Genomic DNA, 17,875 nt, shown 5'->3' on the forward strand with positions numbered 1-17,875 from the left:
AATTATGAAACTAAGTGATATCTAAGTTGGTTGTTGGGTAACAATGACTGAGTTATGTATGAAAATTCCTCATATAAATCCTAATAAAGTTCTTCTGTAAACATAAGAATTCTATGATTTATATTATGAACAAAAAACTCTCTGACAACATGATCCTCTGGAAGTGATGAGAGAAGTGATTTTCTCTTTCTAAGGTCTAAAATGACGCAAGCTTTTGTGTGGAAGTCAATCTTAAGGTTGAGGCCCAAGGAAACTTAATGAACTCTCCTTAAGGTGGTTGTATGGACCACAAGTTAAGAGTACAGTTTAAAAAGCTATTTTTTAAAAAAATACATGGTGAATCCATTTTTAAAATATATTGCGATAGAAAGCCAATCTGTAAAAACGGCCCGTGGGTTATCGGAAACAACGAGATCTACAACTTTTATGTTGGACACTTTTTCATTCAAGCAACACACAGAGATATCTCCAAATTGGTGCTCTAGAGTAGGTCCTGGAACACCCACATCTTGCATGAAGATCAACTCAAGTCTCTCTCTAAGAAGAGAAGCTCTTGAAAGCCTATAAAAGAGGAGGCTCTACTTGGGTGTAGGAGAGGTGAAGAAAGCATCGCTTTGCATACATCCAAGAGGAGAAGAGAAGGTGCAAGTGTTGCGGAAGCTCTGCTGAAATCAAGTTCCAAGAGGAGAAGAGAAGGTGCAAGTGCTGTGGGAACTCTGCTGAAATCAAGCACCAAGAGGAGAGCCCTACCCATATTGTGCAGGAGAGAAGGAGACTCAAGAAGGATCAAAAGGTGCCAACTTCCAAGTTATGCAAGTGTTAGCCGGTTGTATACCGTGCAAGGAACTATGATCTTGTCTCCAAGATCTACAAGTAAAAACTGGTTTATGTGTAACGGAGGAGCTTGCTCCTTGTTAATAATATAACTCCATGAGGGGGGGATTGGCCCATCTTCTAGTCCCTAATGTGTTGTCAATTTCTATATATATATATATATATATATCTCTTTCTCTCTCTCTCTCTCTACATCTTTCTTTTCTCTCATATGTTCCCTCTCTGTGCCAGTATAATATTCACCATATATATTTTAAGTATATAAGAAAGTTGAGTGTGTATGTTAGATATCATAACATATGTTAGGATAGTAGCGCAACATACAAGGTGGTGATTATGGTAGGTCTATAGATTTAAAGGCAAGGGGGTTGCAATGGTATTACAAATGGAGATTTTTTTACATTGGTGTTATTGTTAGTATGGATGGTGATTAATAGTCATTTTGTGTATAAAGAGAGAGAGAGAGAGAGAGAGAGAGAGAGAGAGAGAGAGAGAGAGAGAGAGAGAGAGAGAGAGAGAGAGAGAGAGAGAGGACCACACAAATTTGGTACTTTTTCATTTGGAATTTCAAGTTATATTTTAGAATGAGTAATCTATTTTCCAATGGATTTTTTGGAGCCTATCATGTAGGCTTGAGAGCCTCTTGGTGGTTTGGAGTGTTACCTTCGGTGCATTCTTTTTAAAGAATAGAAAATATATATGATTTCCACATAGACACACACCCTTATTTATTTATTGTTATAAGATCCGAGATACACGCTCGACTTTCTTATATACTTAAAATATATATGGCGAATATTATGCTGGCACAGAGGGAGAATAAATGAGAGAAAAGAAAGATGTAGAGAGAGAGAGAGAGAGAGAGAGAGAGAGAGAGAGAGAGAGAGAGAGAGAGAGAGAGAGAAATTGGCAACACACTATGGACTAGAAGATGGGCCAGTCCCCCCCTTGTGGAGTTATATTATTGACAAGGAGTAAGCTCCTCCATTACACATAAGCCAGCTCTTACTTGTAGATCTTGGAAATAGGATCACAGTTCCTTGCACGGTATACAACCGGCTAACACTTGCACGACTTGGAAGTTGGCACCTTTTGATCCTTCTTGAGTCTCCTTCTCTTCTACACAATATGTGTCGGGCTCTCCTCTTGGCGCTTGATTTTAGCAGAGCTTCTGTAGCACTTGCACCTTCTCTTCTCCTCTTGGAACTTGATTTCAGCAGAGCTTCCGCAGCACTTGCACCTTCTCTTCTCCTCTTGGATCATGCAAAGTGATGCTTCCTTTACCTCTCTCACACCCAAGGAGAGCCTCCTCTTTTATAGGTTTTCAAGAGCTTCTCTTCTTAAAGAGAGACTTGAGTTGATCTTCATGCAAGCTGTGGTTGTTCCAGGACCTACTTTGGAGCACTAATTTCGAGATATCTCTCTGTGCGTTGTTCAAATGAAAAAATATCTAACACAAAAGTTGTAGATCTCACTGTTTTCGATAACCCTTATGGCCCGTTTTTAGAGATCATCTTTCTATCACGATATATTTTAAAAATGGATTCACCATATCTTTTTTTTTAAAGAACAGCTTCTCAAACTGTACTCTTAACTTGTGGTCCATGCAACCACCTTAAGGAGAGTTCATTAAATTGCATTGGACCTCAACTTTAAGATTGACTTCCACACAAAAGCTTGTGTCTTTTTAGACCTTAGAAAGAGGAAATCACTTCTCTCCTCACTTCCAAAGGATCACGTCTCTTGTCTTTCTTAGTGAGAGAATTACCTCTGTCGTCTTTCTTAATGAAAGAAAAGACCTTAAACCTTGACTTGTAAGGGAGAGGATGACCCCAAATGAATGCAATGCTCATTACACACAAGTAAATGTTCCTAGGCATCCTCGGATGCACATATAAATACATGTACACAACGTTAATGCACTTTCTCTTCTTAGAAATTAATCCATCTTCATTTATGTGTAACTCCTTGGTTCTTGTGTATACACTTACACTTGGCAGACACTTCTTTTTCCCTTCATAACTTATATTGCCTGTACCAGATATCCCCATCACAGTACTCTGATCACCCCATTAAGTGATGCACTAGGAATATTGGTCTCTAAATGGTCTCATGGCCATGCTAGATCATCATCAACACTTAAAGAAAAGTGAGTAATTAATTTATTGACATTAATTTATTAAATAGAGAAGGAGTAATAAGCAATCAATTTAGTGACATTTATCCAAATATTATTTTATATATCCATGTTTGACCTATTTTCTTCTTTAAAATCATGGGTGTCATTGATGTGTCCAAGTAGTGCATGCATGTGTTATGTTATACTCTTCTCTTTCAAGCATTGTAAATATAAAACAAAATGTTCATGTTGTAATAAATTTGATATAAGTTTAATATGAAAGTTTTGATATGGATATATGTGAGTCACACTTGTGCTTTGGCTTTAGCTCTTCTTAATATTTTGGGATGACTTTTTCATATTTAAACATAGATAGAAAGTGTGTTTAAAAGATTTTCATGGTAACTGTTTACAAGGTGGTACATCATGGTACGTAGACATGCTTTGGTTTGCTAGTGCAAAGTAATGTTTTGTGCAAGTAGATATACTAAGAACTAGTAAAAGTTATGTTTTGTGGGAGATCCTGTCAAGATAATTGATTAGATCTTCATAGCCAAAGATGCCAGGTGTAACGAGCTTTAGTGGTAATATGTATTTGAAGAAGAAATAAGAAAGAAATATATATTTTGACAACTACAAGTGCAAATAAGAACAAAACCTAGGCAAAAGGTAGTAGTTTTGATAGCCCTTTATGAATGGAAGTAAGACTGAGAATAGTAAAATGGCAATAGGAAATATCTACAAGGATATAAGTTGTGTAATTGTTCTATGCACATGCGCATGCACACACTTATATGGTTTACATTACTTGTGCATGCCTATTCATGTGGTGCACTTTTGGATACAAATAATGTTCATCCTATTTCCTAATTATCTCTCTTGCCCGTGTCCTTTTCTCTTGTGTGTATGTGGGTGAATACAGATTGTTTGAAGTGATTGTCAAAGAATGTTTGTAAAAAAGCATGTATTCCACTAATGAAAGCCATGTGAGGCCTTTGAGTTATTGTGTCATGCAATAGATCTTGACTCTCTACCATGGGCCTTGCTTGGCTCTTTGTCTTGTGCCACTTCAAGGTCTCTCCAAGAGTGCCACATTTGCTTCTAAGATAATCTCTCCACCCTTTATCTCCATTGCATCATCGACCTCCCCATGTCCACCCACAAGCTTATGTTGCATCATGTAAAATGTCTAGATGCATGAAATTTGTAATTCTATTTTATGTGTATGAATTGAGAATCACATTATGCAATATCCTGTATATGAAAGGGTATTGTGAGTGTAATTGAAATTTTGATTAAAAGTACTTCCATTATATTGCACATTGTTTTTTAAAATGAAGCAAACTTCTCTAGGCTGTGACAACTATAAGATTCATTGTAGGGCTATCTCACATACAAAGCAGAGAGGGCCCTAATGATCAAAATAACTTTATATGTACTTATATAAGAGAGAGAGAGAGAGAGAGAGAGAGAGAGAGAGAGAGAGAGAGAGAGAGAGAGAGAGAGAGAGAGAGAGAGAGAGAGAGATTACAACTTGTGTGTGTGTGTGTGTGTGTGTGTGTGCATGTGGATCTCACAATATTTTGGGAAAATAAATTGGGCAATATAGTTCTATAGTGATTCCATGGTACATTCCATTGTATGATGAAATTATATATTTTGCTACTTACTAGCAATAAAAGAGAGAGAGACCTTAACAATAAGAATCTTTCCCAAGCCCACAAGGGGGGAGCCTCCCCTCCAAATATTAGCCATGTAAGTTATCTTTTATGGACATTCGAGAATAGTCCGTGAGCTGGAGCTTGATCGCAATTGGGATCCTCCTCCTCGAGCCACCCACCACGGAGGAGGGTTCACCCAAATGTTCAAGGTACAAAAATCCTAACTACACGATCACATGCAAACACAAGTATCCCTACCCATGATACACCTTTTTGGGATTTGAACCCACAACCTATAGGTTATGTAGATAGATTAGCTTTAATTACTATGATGATAGAGGAATATACAATATATCAGTTTATAGATAGATTGGCTGTAATTAGCGGGGCTTATTCACGATGCCTATGTGCATCCCTTGGGTAGGTCTACGAATGTGTGTAGGACTCAACATTCGATTGGTGAAGTCTTGCCAGTTTCATTCCATGTTTCGAAACTGAGCGGCGGGAGCTGTAGGAAAACCCTAAACGGCTGGACTGCGAACCACAGGCCGCCTGTGCCAGGATGTGGCATGAAGCGCGCAGATCAGAGCGGCGGGTCCACGACATGATGGATGCCGCGCGCAGGCGAGCCGAGCGCAGGGCTGTGTATCTGGCCAAGAGGCGCGGTGATCCGCAGCAGTCCCTCCGGCTTGTTGGTACTCGTTGCCGTGTTCACCATGACCCGGCTCTCTATCAAGCAACTCAAGATCAGCAGGGATTGTAGGTTTTTCCTTAACTTCCCACTCCTGGAAAATTACAGATTTACTTTTGTATTCGGCTCTACGTCATAAGTGATCTTACAGGGAAGGTTTACAAGGTTTTTGAAGGTGGTATTGGACGGTCTATATGTTCAGCACTACAATCTTTTTGTTGATTATCCGTGGTGACCTTCCAGGAAAGGTGTTCTTAAGGTTTGTGAATGTGGCGGCAGACGGTCTATATGTTCAGCACATTAATTTTTGTGTTGAATATCGGTGTTCTGACGATGACCACTTGCAAGATATTGGAGTGCATTGAAGACGAGAGAACTGCAGACAAATCATTTAACAAGGAGTGCATGAAAAACTTGTGACGTTTATTCTCACAAATTGATTAAGCAGAGGTGAAATGTATAACACCAATCAGATTCAAAAGATTTGTTAGGTGTTTTACGTAGGCCTCATGGTCTACAGACTTTACTCGAAAATCTCTTGAAAGGCCACAAGCAATGGCGTCTCACCTCCTCTTAGAAGACGAAGACAAAAACTTGGATTGTGGAAGGGCCATTCGCACTCAATGCCTATGCATTTGTCCGATGAGGGTGAATGCGAGGGTGAATGTGGTAGGAGTGTGTTGGGAATTGGGATGCCAAGTTACCTAATACAACATGCAAGTGTATCTAATGGAGGAGATTATTGGAAATGGTGAGAAACAAGCTGTTTGTGTGAGGAAGGCTCGTGAGTAGTTAGACCGCTTGTTGTTTGAGTGAATGTAGTAGTATGGACTCTCCAAATCACATTGCTTGGAGTAGATGTTGTGGATGATAGATCAATACTTGGTGAAGCTTCCACAAATTGGTAGTGTTTTCTAGGATGGGGTGTGTGCAACAATGTGCAAGGGAGAGTTGAAGGTTGGTTAATGTAGAATAAGGGGTAGGATGTACTAACATAAACTTCTATTTACAGAGGATTTGGGCTGTATTTGTCCTTTTGTTATGGGATGTGAATTTTTAACTTACTGCTTTGATATAATGAAGTTGTGTACATGTGAAGTGCAAGCTAAGTTGGGCATGATAGTGGTTTAGAACCTTATCTGGGCAGCGGGGCATATTTGTAGAAGTTGGTATTAGCAGTCATGTTTGTCATGCCTTGTCATCTCTTGCCTATGAGCCTCAGTTTGAGTTAGACGAGGACTTTTGGAGATTTGACTTGTCTATCACTTGTTTTGGCGGAGGAGGTAGCTCATTTTAGAGTACTCAATTTATTGCATTTTAGTGCATTTTCTCCTCCAGTCGGGATTTTATGTGCATTTCTTGGGGTAGTTTTTGCATTCTTCAGCTTGCCTCACTTGTCTGACATTGTCTATCCTTTTTGGGGTTTTTTGAGTATTTTTGGCTTTTTTACCAACATTAAATACTGTTTGGACATATTTTTGGCCCTAAGTTTCAAGTCCGCCAGTTTTTGGGATTTTTGGCTATTTATAGCCATTTTCAACCTAGTAGTCAGTCAGATTATCATCTTCCCTCCTTCCTTGGTAAGTGCACACTCCGACTCCGTTATCTTTCTCTGTCTTTGGTGTTGCCGTCATTAGCTTGATCTGGTGCCCTCACTTACGTGGTGGGCTGCGTGCAAGGACTGATTAGTCCTCCTTTTTTATTCAGTATTTGTTCCATGTTTAGTGCAGGTTTCTTTTCTTCTTCTCTTGCAGATTGTCTCTCTCCTCCTCTGTGTTTGAGTTCCTTTTTTCGTTGCGCACTCTCACATGGTATTAGAGCATGGTCTCTGAGAGCGACATAGAGTTTGTGAGGCCATCCACATGTGCATTTACTGAAAATGCAAGCTCCTAGTAGTAGGTGAATACCTTCTGCAGTCAAATGCAACCTTTTTGGAGTAACTGAGAGCATTCACATCAGTGTTTTGGTATTTCTGCATGCTTCATGAGCAGTCAATAATATATTCTCCCTTAGTTGGACCTTCTACATCGAGCTCTCTGCATCCTGTAGCAGATTCCTCCTGTCTTGGGGCTGTCCATAGCCAAACAACTTTTTGTGGGTGTTTTGCAGATATATATAAAGATGCCTTATCACCAATTCTTTGTTGACTTAGAGGATGAGGTCTCTTTTCCTTCTACTGAGAGACAGAGAGATTTTCATGCTAGTTCATGTGATGACCGGAGGTCACCTAGCCCATTTGTATGAGATCCCTCTCCTCTCCGTTCTCTCCATGTTTTACAGAAGGCTCGTTCTGTTGGCCTTCATATGCCTTCCATAGCACCCTCTATACAGGTACCCGTACTCCCTTCTTTACCCAAAGAAGACCGGCTTGATGGGTCCAACTACTTGCTTTGGTCATGTAAGATGGACTGTATCCTTGATACCTTTGATCTTTGGGAGTTTGTTACCTATCCTATTCCCCGTTCAATGGAGGATCCCATCGTGGGATCATCGATGGATCGTGCGGCTATATGGGATTTGCTCAACTCAAGAGCTCGATCTTACCTCATTATGAGCTTATAGGATTCTGTTCTAGTGCATGTGTGCAGGTTGTAGAAAGTAGTGGAAGTGTAGACAAAGCTTGCTTCTTTGTACCATTAGAAGACATTTGCCCATCGGATTACTCTCTAGAAGAAATTACAGATGCTTGATGTTGATGATTCTTCTTCCATGAAGGATCACATCAATAGGTTGGAGGACATGAGGGATGAGCTTGCGTCCCTTGGTAGGATGATCTCTTTAGAGGATATGGCCATGATTCTTTTGATGCAACTGCCATCTTCCCAGTTTGATGTCTTCTACACTAACCTTCTTACATCAAGGACCTGTGAGAAGCTTCTATGGGAGGAGCTTGTCCCGCTTATTTTGGAGCATGACGAGCGCACCAAAGAGGTAGCTAGTGGATCCACCTCTACCAATGCTTTTGTTGCAAGTACCAGAGGGGGGACGCAGGAGAAAGGAAAGTCACAAGCTAAAATACAGGAGAGTTCTTCAAGTTTTGACTCTGACTGAGAGAAGCCTAAATGCCCATATTGTGGGAAGGGGACACATCTAGAGGAGAAATGTTGGAAGAAGTACCCTCACCTTCGTCTGGGAGCAAAGGATGGCGCTGAAACATTCGAGTCTTCTACATCTCCTCCAACGGTTATCCATGAGTTAGTGTTCCTTTACATAGTTGACTCGGAGGAGCCTTCTTTAGTGGTTGTCTCATCTTCTGAGAGGCCTTGGCTGGTTGATAGTGGCGCTTCTCGCCATATGACTCCACAAGGTGATTTGTTGCAGGATCTATGTCCTTTTGAGGGTTCAGTCATTGTTGGTGACATTGTTTCGGTGCCTATTTGTGGTGTTGGCACTTTGCCTTTATTTCCCAACTGTGTGTCAAGCTTCCTCTCACAAGCTCTTTATGTTCCGAACTTGGGCTTTTCACTCCTCTCAGTCTATGGCCTTACTAGGCTTGGTACCCGGGTTGTCTTCATCGAGCATGCCATTTGTATTGAGGATTCTTCTACAGGGGTTGTTCTCGTGATAGGTTGGTAGGAGAGCGGGCTTTATGGGCTTCATTTTCCTTCTCTTGTGCAGGGTCCTCTGAGGCAATGGTCTATTACTACACCTATTTTCGCTTGTGCACCCTCTTTTCCACAGGTTCCTTTCCATCCCCCACCCTCATCTCCGGTGGTTCCTTCGTACCCCCCATTCCTTTCAAAGGGGGATGATCTTGGTGATGTGATTGTGGATTTCTTGGCCCCTATTGTTTTAGAGGGGGACTTTCCAGGATCACGAGGAGTTTCTTCATTGGCAATCTTCATTGACGGACTTCATCGACATTGGCATTTCTCTTGCCACCCTAGGATCCATCTCTCCCTTGGCCTTCTGGCACATTGAGGATCTGAGAGGGGGTGTTAGTAGTCATGTTTGTCATGCCTTGTCATCTCTTGCTTGTGAGCGTCAGTGTGAGTCAGATGAGGACTTTAGGAGCTTTGACTTATTTGTCACTTGTTTTGACGGAGGAGGTAGCTCATTCTAGAGCACTTTGTTTATTGCATTTTAGTGCGTTTTCTCCTCCAGTCGAGATTTTATATGCATTTCTTGGGGCAGTTTTTGCATTCTTTAGCTTGCTTCACGTGCTAGACATTGTCCACCCTTTTCGGGATTTTTTGGAGCATTTCTAGCGTTTTTACCAACATTAAATGCTGGTCGGACATATTTTTGGCCCCAAATTTCAGGTTGGCCAGTTTTTGGGATTTTTGGCTATTTATAGCCACTCACCACTTGGCAGTAAATCAGATTATCATCTTCCCTCCTTCCTTGGTAGGTGCACACTCCGACCAACTCCGTCATCTTCCTCCATCTTTGGTGCTGTTGTCATCATCAGCTTGATTTGGTGCCCTCATTGACGCTATGGGCTGCATGTAGGGACTGATCAGTCCTCCTTTTGTATTCAGCATTTGTTCCTTGTTCAGTGCAGGTTTCTTTCTTCTCTTGCAGATTGTCTCTCTCTTCCTCTGTGTTCGAGTTCCTTCTTCCGTTGCGCACTCTTACAGTTGTGATAAGTTATGTTGGATAGGTGTTAGTGAGTGCTTGGTGATAGTCTTGGTGCTAAGCACTAAATGTGACCTTGGAAATGACTTGTGTCATTAGGGCTAGAGAAAATTGAAATTAAACATGTAAGGCGTAGAACATAGTTAAAAGACTTTCAAGTTCACAGGGCTTAGCATTTAAAATTGTGCATGGACAGTGGCCAATTTGTGGTGAGGTCAAGAAATCTTTTGAATTTCACAATTAATAATTGCTGGCAATTCATTCCTAGAGGTTGAGAAATGCGTTAACAGGTGTGCCAATTGGCAAGTGGAAAGAGAAACATGTCTTGCAAGGCTGGTAGGAGCCATAGTGGGTTGGAGGTGGATTAGGTTGGGTGCTTCTGGGTGGGCGGATTTCTTTGGAGTCATTTTGAGGGCTGGAAAATCAGGCTAGAGTGGAGGTGACAACATTTTGGAGGTGTTTCCAATAGGCAACATCATTTATGCAGCCTTGATCAGTAGGGGACCTGATTTTTGCCCTACAAGACAGCAAGTGACAGCAAATTTAACTCTTTTGGCAATAGATGATTGCTGTTGGAAACCTTTGCCTGATCACAATGATATTTTCGTTCTCTTTTCAAGAAATTTGAAGACATTCAGCTTTATTTTGTTGGATTCAAGCTTGATTATTGCAATAATTAGGGTTTCTGAGTATCTCAGCCATCTTGGGCAGAGTGCCCACAAATTGCATTCTTGTGATTGAAGAGATTGCTGTAAATCTAAGAATTTGCAGCAGATCTAAAGAAGATTGCCCATCTATAGTTGGAAGGACTTGTATTCAAGTGTTGGAGATCTGATTTATGTCTTTGATGTGCATCAAGTCATGCTGATGGTAATTTGTGACAGCCTTGTATTGGCAACTTGTGATAAAAGTATGGAGCAATAGAAGGAAAGAGATGATGTTGATAGATCTACTACAAACACAATGAATAGAAATCAACATCAAGAACGCAAAAGAACTTAGAGAGAATAGTCTTAGGAAATGGAATCCACATATCAAGGCTCAATAGTTGTACAAGGGTACGACCAATAGAGTGCAGTTGTCTCCCAATCTCCAATGCAAGCAATGTGGTGAGCTTTTGATGAATGAATGAGTGGAGGAGAGTAGCCTATTTAGAAAGAATTCAATAGTTATGACTAGTTAGTCAATATTTATAATGGTTGAAAATGCTAGTCGGCCACATTTAATGTACTAAACTGAGATTTGAAATGCACTTTGATAGGAAGTCTTTATACCTAGGATGGGCATTCTATGAAACACCCACCTAGGATCCAACCTGCACACGAGACACAATATAAGCTATTTTCATGTATATAAAGGATTGGACATTAATGATTAGACTCACCTCCCAGCCATAGAGCCGAATGAGCTCACCTCAAGCTTGGGAGCTAGCAACACTTCAGGTCACAACCAAATGCCAAGGACCTGTATCCCATACTACTAACCCACACCATCTCGACGTACGGATGCATTGATCTCATGTTAGTGGTGATCACACAACAATGTGCACAAAAGGGTGTCTCTACCACCCTAACCCTAGTGTTCTTAGTTTATTTGCACTACGACCATTCATGACCATTTTGACCAATGCTAGTAGTGCCCATTTGGATGTCCAAGGGTGTAACACTTTGGATATGTACTTGATAACGCCCCACCTCAAATCATTGGGTGATCAACACAATAAAAGATACAATGAAGGGACTCCTCATAAGTCCTAGGGCATACAACAAATAACAATCGGATAGGACTATGGATACCAGGTAGTGGGTGATCAAGCCACCACCAAGGTGCCTTGGAAAGGCATTGATGGTGATGTTGATTGTGTTAATCCTTGACCATAGAGGGTAGAAATAGTTGACACTCATCTCCCATTCCTATATAGCTTTTGTGTTCTACTCTTGTGATGTCTACCTTTATGGCGCCTTCAATATGTCGATTAGGCTTGTTCTTTGCGACTTTGCAAGCATAGTCACCACTTTGTACATGATGATGAGATTCTTCCTCAATTTTAAAAATCTCAATGTATTAAGTACCGATTTGAGATTTGGCAAAAGAATGTTGAATTTGATTAGATTAAGTGCAGGCCTCTATTGTGCTATAATGGTTCTTACTTTATGACTTGCTATTCAATTCTCCTCTTTAGGACTAATGGATGATGAGCTAGATTTTGAGTTCCTTGGTAATCAATTTGGTGAGCCCATTGTATTGCAAACCAATGTAAATTCAAGTGATGATGTCACTAATGCCTTGTAGAGGCACATCATGACCATGGATTCTTGCCTTTGGTTAGCAAATTGTCGAAGTGTCCCATCAGGAGAATAGACTAGGACCAAAGACCATGGATTTCTTCACCTTTGGTGAATAGACTGCCACAGTGACTCTCGTGAGAATAGACTAGGAGTAAAGATTGATCTCTATTGAATATCCTATCACGTACGTGAATGGCAAACCAACTCTAAGATTTGAATCTACTTAGTTGAGGTTGTGGAAAGCAGTACTTAGGGTCTGTTGCTCTTGGATACAGATGAGGCTTAGATGCCCACCACCAAGGTTGCCATGCTTGCATATGGATGAGACTCATATGCCCTACCACCATCACCACCCGCTCACACTCCCTTTTAGCATTGGAGAGTTGCGAGGGATGAGAGCCCCACTAGGGCTAGAAAGCTAAAGAGGTGAGGGTGGCCCTCGTCGCGTGGCTAAAGTTGGAGTCTAATGAGGGTGATAGTCGAAATGACTCGTTGGAGGAATCCTTATCCTTTGTTCTCTTTTTCTTCTCCTTTTGTGTTATTGCTAGTTTCTTGCAATCCTATGAAGGCATGTCTGTCTTGTCACCAGACCGAGATGGTAGTCCCCTTGTAAAGGCAAAGAAGCCTCATGCTCAAGTAGCATAGAGGTCATATGATGATTGGAGGTCATATGATCAATCATCAATGTTCGAGCTCATAGGGCATTAACCATACCATCAAACTTTGGAGGTAGCATGTAGAGAACAGTCCCCACTAGATGGGCTTTGAGAAGGGTGGACTATCAATTGCCTTGTACTAGATAGTTTGTAATTGACCATAGAAGGTCACAACTTGCATTGTTGACAGAGCCTTGTACACAAGTTGGAGCTTCTCCCACACCTCTACAGATCTCTTGAAAGAGATATATCATCATTGTCCCAGTCAAGGATTGCTTCCTAGTAGTTGTCTTCATCCCAATTATCTAGAATTGGAGAGGGTTTTTAGGGATGCAAAGTTGATTCTAAAACAAAATACGAGAGTCGCTTTTGCATAAACTAAGCTTTCATAACAGCACTCCAGTTGACATAGTGAGGTCACTTAAGTTAGTCACCATGATTGCAACATGGAGGAGCCATGTTTTTGATTTGTTGAACTTGTGGTGTTGGGTTGTGCATTTGAAGGTGTCTCTCTCTCTCTCTCTCTCATGGCCATCCTATTACTTTATCCCCCATGCATCTCACCTAAATTTCATAATGGCACTCCAACTGAGATAGTGAGGTTGCTTAAGTTTGTCATTAGGATTGCAACATGGAGGAGCAATTTAGGGGAGGATAAAGTAAGATGAGGGGTATGAGAGAGATAGGCACCTTCCAGTGCTCAAAGCAACACCATGAGTTCAATAGTTTAAAAACATAGAAATAGGAACAAGTGTTGTTGCGTGACTGTCTTTGCGCAGTCGCCCCCAAGAAAGGAAGCACGAGAGCTCTCGATTCGCCACCCAGCCACGCTCAGGAAGATGCCGGAAGAACCCAACGTGTCTCCTCTTGCCATCCGTCAATTCCTAGCGAGTTATACTAATCTGAACCCCGTACAGGCGCCTAAGTCCCCCAACCGGTCATCTCTCGTGCTGTTTCCCATAAGTTACATTCATTAATGTAACATTTCCTCCCCCTTAAGAATCGGTTTCATCCTCGAAAACGATACTGGAAAGGTCTAACTGTAAATTGGGAAACCTTTTTCTTAAAGTGCTTACTTGCTCCCATGTTGAGCTTTCTTCTGAACAATCTCTGCATTTTACCAGACATTCTTGATAAATAGTATGCCTTGTTCGTCTATTACGAACATTTAAAATTCTTTCTAGTTCATGTGGAATAGATTGGTCACTGAAGAGCTCAATCATATCATTTAAGACTAGATTATCCATATCACCCAGCTTCTTTCTTAGCTTGCTTACCTGGAAAACTAGATGTGTTTTACTACCAACAGGTAGTTGGAACGTGTAAGCTTGTTTCCCCACCCTCTTAAGTATTGTGAAAGGACCACAATACCTGTGTGAAAGCTTTGGATATCGTCCCGTTTTCATGGTTTTAGTTTGTCCAGGCACTTTAAGATAGACCAATTTCCCTTCTTCAAAGGAGATCTCTTCGGTGTAGATTGCATAAGCTCTAGCTCGGTCTTGAGCTTTCTTAATATTTTCTTGAGCAAATTCTAATATAATTTTCATATCCTCCAAAAAATCCTTTGCTGCATGAACCTTTTCCTTATGCAGTCCTACTGCATGAGGAGCTTTGGGCTGAAACCCATACATCAGCATAAATGGACTATATGCAGTGGAAGAGTGTTTGGCACTATTATATGCAAACTCTGCTATTGGTAAATACTCTTCCCAATTAGTTTGCCTTTTACTTACATATGCTCTCAATATATCTTCAAGGATTTGGTTAACCCTTTTAGTTTGCCCATCAGTTTGCGAGCGCTCCGCCGTGCTCATGCTAAGTTTAGTATCCAACTTCCTAAATACAGTACGCCAAAATTGACTATCAAATTTTCTATCCTGATCAGAAACTATATTTGTCGGAAGGCCATACAATCGGTATATGTTCTCTATGAACAATTTAGCCAATTTTGGTGTTTTAACATTAGTTGAAGTTGGAATAAACCTAGCCATTTTGGTTAACCTATCCACAATCACCCACACAAAGTCGTGCCCTCTCTGTGACCTGGGTAACCCGATAATAAAGTCCATGGAGATACTCTCTCATTTCTCAAAGGAATCTCTAATGGGTGGAAAAGTCCTCCCATTTTCAATCTTTTAGCTTTATTAGCTTGGCACTTATTACATTTGACCGCATAGTCAAGGACGTCCTTATTCATTCTAGGCCAATAGAACTGCCTTTTAATAAGACTGTAAGTCTTACTAACTCCTGGATGTCATGCACTAGGGATATCATGACACTCAAAAGAGTATCTGGTACCTTATTTCTTCATCTTTCGGGACACATACCCTACCCTTGTAGAGTAAATAACCATTATCAATGGTAAAATTCTTTCACTTGAATCCCATTTGAGCAACCCTTGATGCTCCTTTTCCTTGTTGAACATCCTCAGATGTTCCTTCCTCAGTGGAGGCCCTTCCATTTGGGTCCCCATTTTCAATTGCTTCCCATATGTTGAAATATGCCGGATCAACCTGGCATTTCCCTTTTAAGGATTCAAGCAAATCGGAAGTGAATTGAGTAAAACTCAATTCATTTATGATGGGCATTCTGCTGAGTGCATCAACTATTATATTGTACTTTCTTTTTCTATAACTTATCTCATAGTCAAACTCTTGAAGAGATCAAGATATCATCCAAGAAGACTATTACAAAGCGTCCTAGATAGGGCCGTAACACATTATTTATTATCTTCATAAATGTAGCTGGTGCATTTGTGAGGCCAAAAGGCATCACCAAAAAGTTATAATGCCCATATCTAGTACGAAATGTCGTCTTAGGAACATCCTGGGCCTTAATTCTTACTTGGTGATAGCCTGATCTTAAGTCAATCTTTGTGAAGAATTTTGCCCCTTGTAATTGATCAAAAAGATCTTCCATTTTGGGCATAGGAAATTTATTCTTCACCGTTATCTTATTAAGTGCTCTATAATCAACACAAAGTCGCATAGAACCATCTTTTTTCTTCACCAATAAAATTGGCGAAGCCCAAGGTGAATTGCTGGGTTGTATAAACCCCTTATCAAGGTAATCCTTGATTTGTCTTTTGACTTCTTGGTGTTGTGTTTCACTTAGCTTGTAAGGCAGTTTAGAGGCAGGACATGTATCCCTATCTATGCCAATTGGGTGATTTACATCACCCCTATCTGGTGGAAGGCCACTAGGTAAGTCAGATGGAAACACATCATTAAATTCATCTAACAAACCACTTAATTCATTATTTACATTCAACTCACAAGCATAAGAAAATTGCTGCTTTATATTACTTCACAAGCATAAGAAAATTGTTGCTTTATATTACAAGAAGTAAAAGTGTCCTGTACAGGGAGGGACCATAACATGTATACCTAACAAGCTTCCTTCTTCATTAACTTCTGTATTTCAAGGAAACACATCAAAGGGTTATCAGATACTTCCTGTTCACCTTGAATCACAAAAGTCTTACAATCCCTTTCAAATTTCAGTGTATTATGATGATAACTACTCTTTAAGGATGGTTCCAATCCCCATAGCCACTCCCTCCCTAAAGCGATTTCGGCCCTTTCCATATTCATAAGTTGGAAATCAAGCTTATCTTTATATCCTTGGATCTCGATTTCCAAATTGGATACCATTGTTTCCCATATTTTGTTATCCTGGCCTTGCATCATACGAACAATGTATTGATGCTCGCTCTTTTGTTGGGGAAGTTTCAACTTTTTGACAAGTGCATAACTTATGAAATTGTGAGTGGCAGAGTCGTCAATCATAACTCTAACCCTCTTCCCACCTATTGATCCATGTACTCTTAAGTAAATCATGTGGCCCAAAGGTAGGTTGCCACATGTAAGTCGACATACAACACCTGTGCTGTACATCCTTGTGTAAGACCTCTAAAGATTTATACCTTTCATGCCCCTTCAATTCTAGGGTCTGCACAACATGGATTTGTTTCTCTTTTCCCTTGCCCTTGTCCTTATCCTTTTCTTTATCTTCCCCCTCCTTTCTTTGAGGGCAATTCCAAGCACCATGGTTAGGAGATAGGTAATTGAAACACAACCTTCTTTTTTGGCTTTATCAAAGTCATCTTGACTTGGCTTCGGCCGTATATATTGTCTGCTTTCAAAGGGCTGTTTCTTACCCTTAAGGAATGGCATTTTTCTTTTGGATTTACCTACAAATTTTGAGGTCTCAAATTTCTTAGTCCTGGGCTTTGTGTAGATGAGACTAGTGAGTGCACCTGGATGCGTATTATCTTCATTGATTAATGCAAATTTAATTGCCTCTTCAAGCGTCTTAGGTGAACTCCTTTTCACTTCCTTTTTACAGGCCTTATCTAGTCCCCTTATAAATCCTCGTCTTTTGAAATTCATCTATTCCTTCCAGTTTGAGGATTATCTCATGATACTCCTCTAGATATGTCAGCAAAGGTCTTCCCTTTGGTCTGACAAAATCCCAATCTTCCCAATTTCTTTCCATTTCATTCTCAGGAAGGAATTCTTTTAGAAAGACCGATTCAAATTGAGCCCAAGTTTCAGGTATTTTATTTGCCTCCTTTAAAGTTCTCCACCATTTATATGCCTTTGGCCCCAAGGTTAAACAGGCCTCCAGTACTTGAAGATTTTGCATCTTTCGATGAAGATGGAATATCTGAGGCCTCTTCTTTACCTTTATCCCTTTTGTTAATTGGGATTTTATTTCGGTGAGTGCTTGAGTTAGCAACTCCATTTGAACCCCGTGTGCTTGCACACGAGCAGTTAAATCATCAAACTGTCCTTGTGTAGCAAAAAATTCTTCCCAGTGTCTACTTGCATTTCAGTTTCATGGGGATCCACCATAGGGTGGTCCTTGGAACTAGAGCCTTCCTTGCTCCCTCCCTCTCTTTCCCCTCCATCTATACACTGGAATTGAAAAGAAAATGTAAGAAATTTGCAGGCAAAGGTGGGGCACTTCCTTGTATTACGTCCGCCCGATTCCAGTTTTCAGCACGTTGGAAATTCCTGAAATGTGGTGCGGTGTCTAAGGCTGTA

The 17,875-nt window shown here is 40.6% G+C and overlaps 1 protein-coding gene across 3 annotated transcripts in view; it reads left to right on the forward strand.

Annotated features, from left to right (window-relative positions):
• The first annotated feature begins 5,012 nt into the window (after nt 1-5,012).
• The window catches only part of LOC148038969 (CLK4-associating serine/arginine-rich protein), a 51,765-nt gene continuing 38,902 nt past the window's right edge, over nt 5,013-17,875 (forward strand). For 2 of the 3 annotated variants that reach the window (XR_015690355.1, XM_087674834.1), the window contains exon 1: nt 5,013-5,373. Coding sequence is in view for 2 of the 3 variants with exons in the window: in XM_087674834.1 (XP_087530960.1) it covers nt 5,177-5,373 (197 nt within the window). In the remaining variant the exon portion in view is untranslated. Of the gene's footprint in view, nt 5,378-17,875 lie in introns of all 3 variants that reach the window. The other variant, XM_087674835.1, reaches the window with a different exon arrangement.

Source organism: Lygodium microphyllum, chromosome 3, assembly GCF_053477565.2.
Source record: "Lygodium microphyllum isolate KBCC chromosome 3, Lygodium_microphyllum_v1.1.10, whole genome shotgun sequence".
Taxonomy (NCBI): Eukaryota; Viridiplantae; Streptophyta; class Polypodiopsida; order Schizaeales; family Lygodiaceae; genus Lygodium; species Lygodium microphyllum.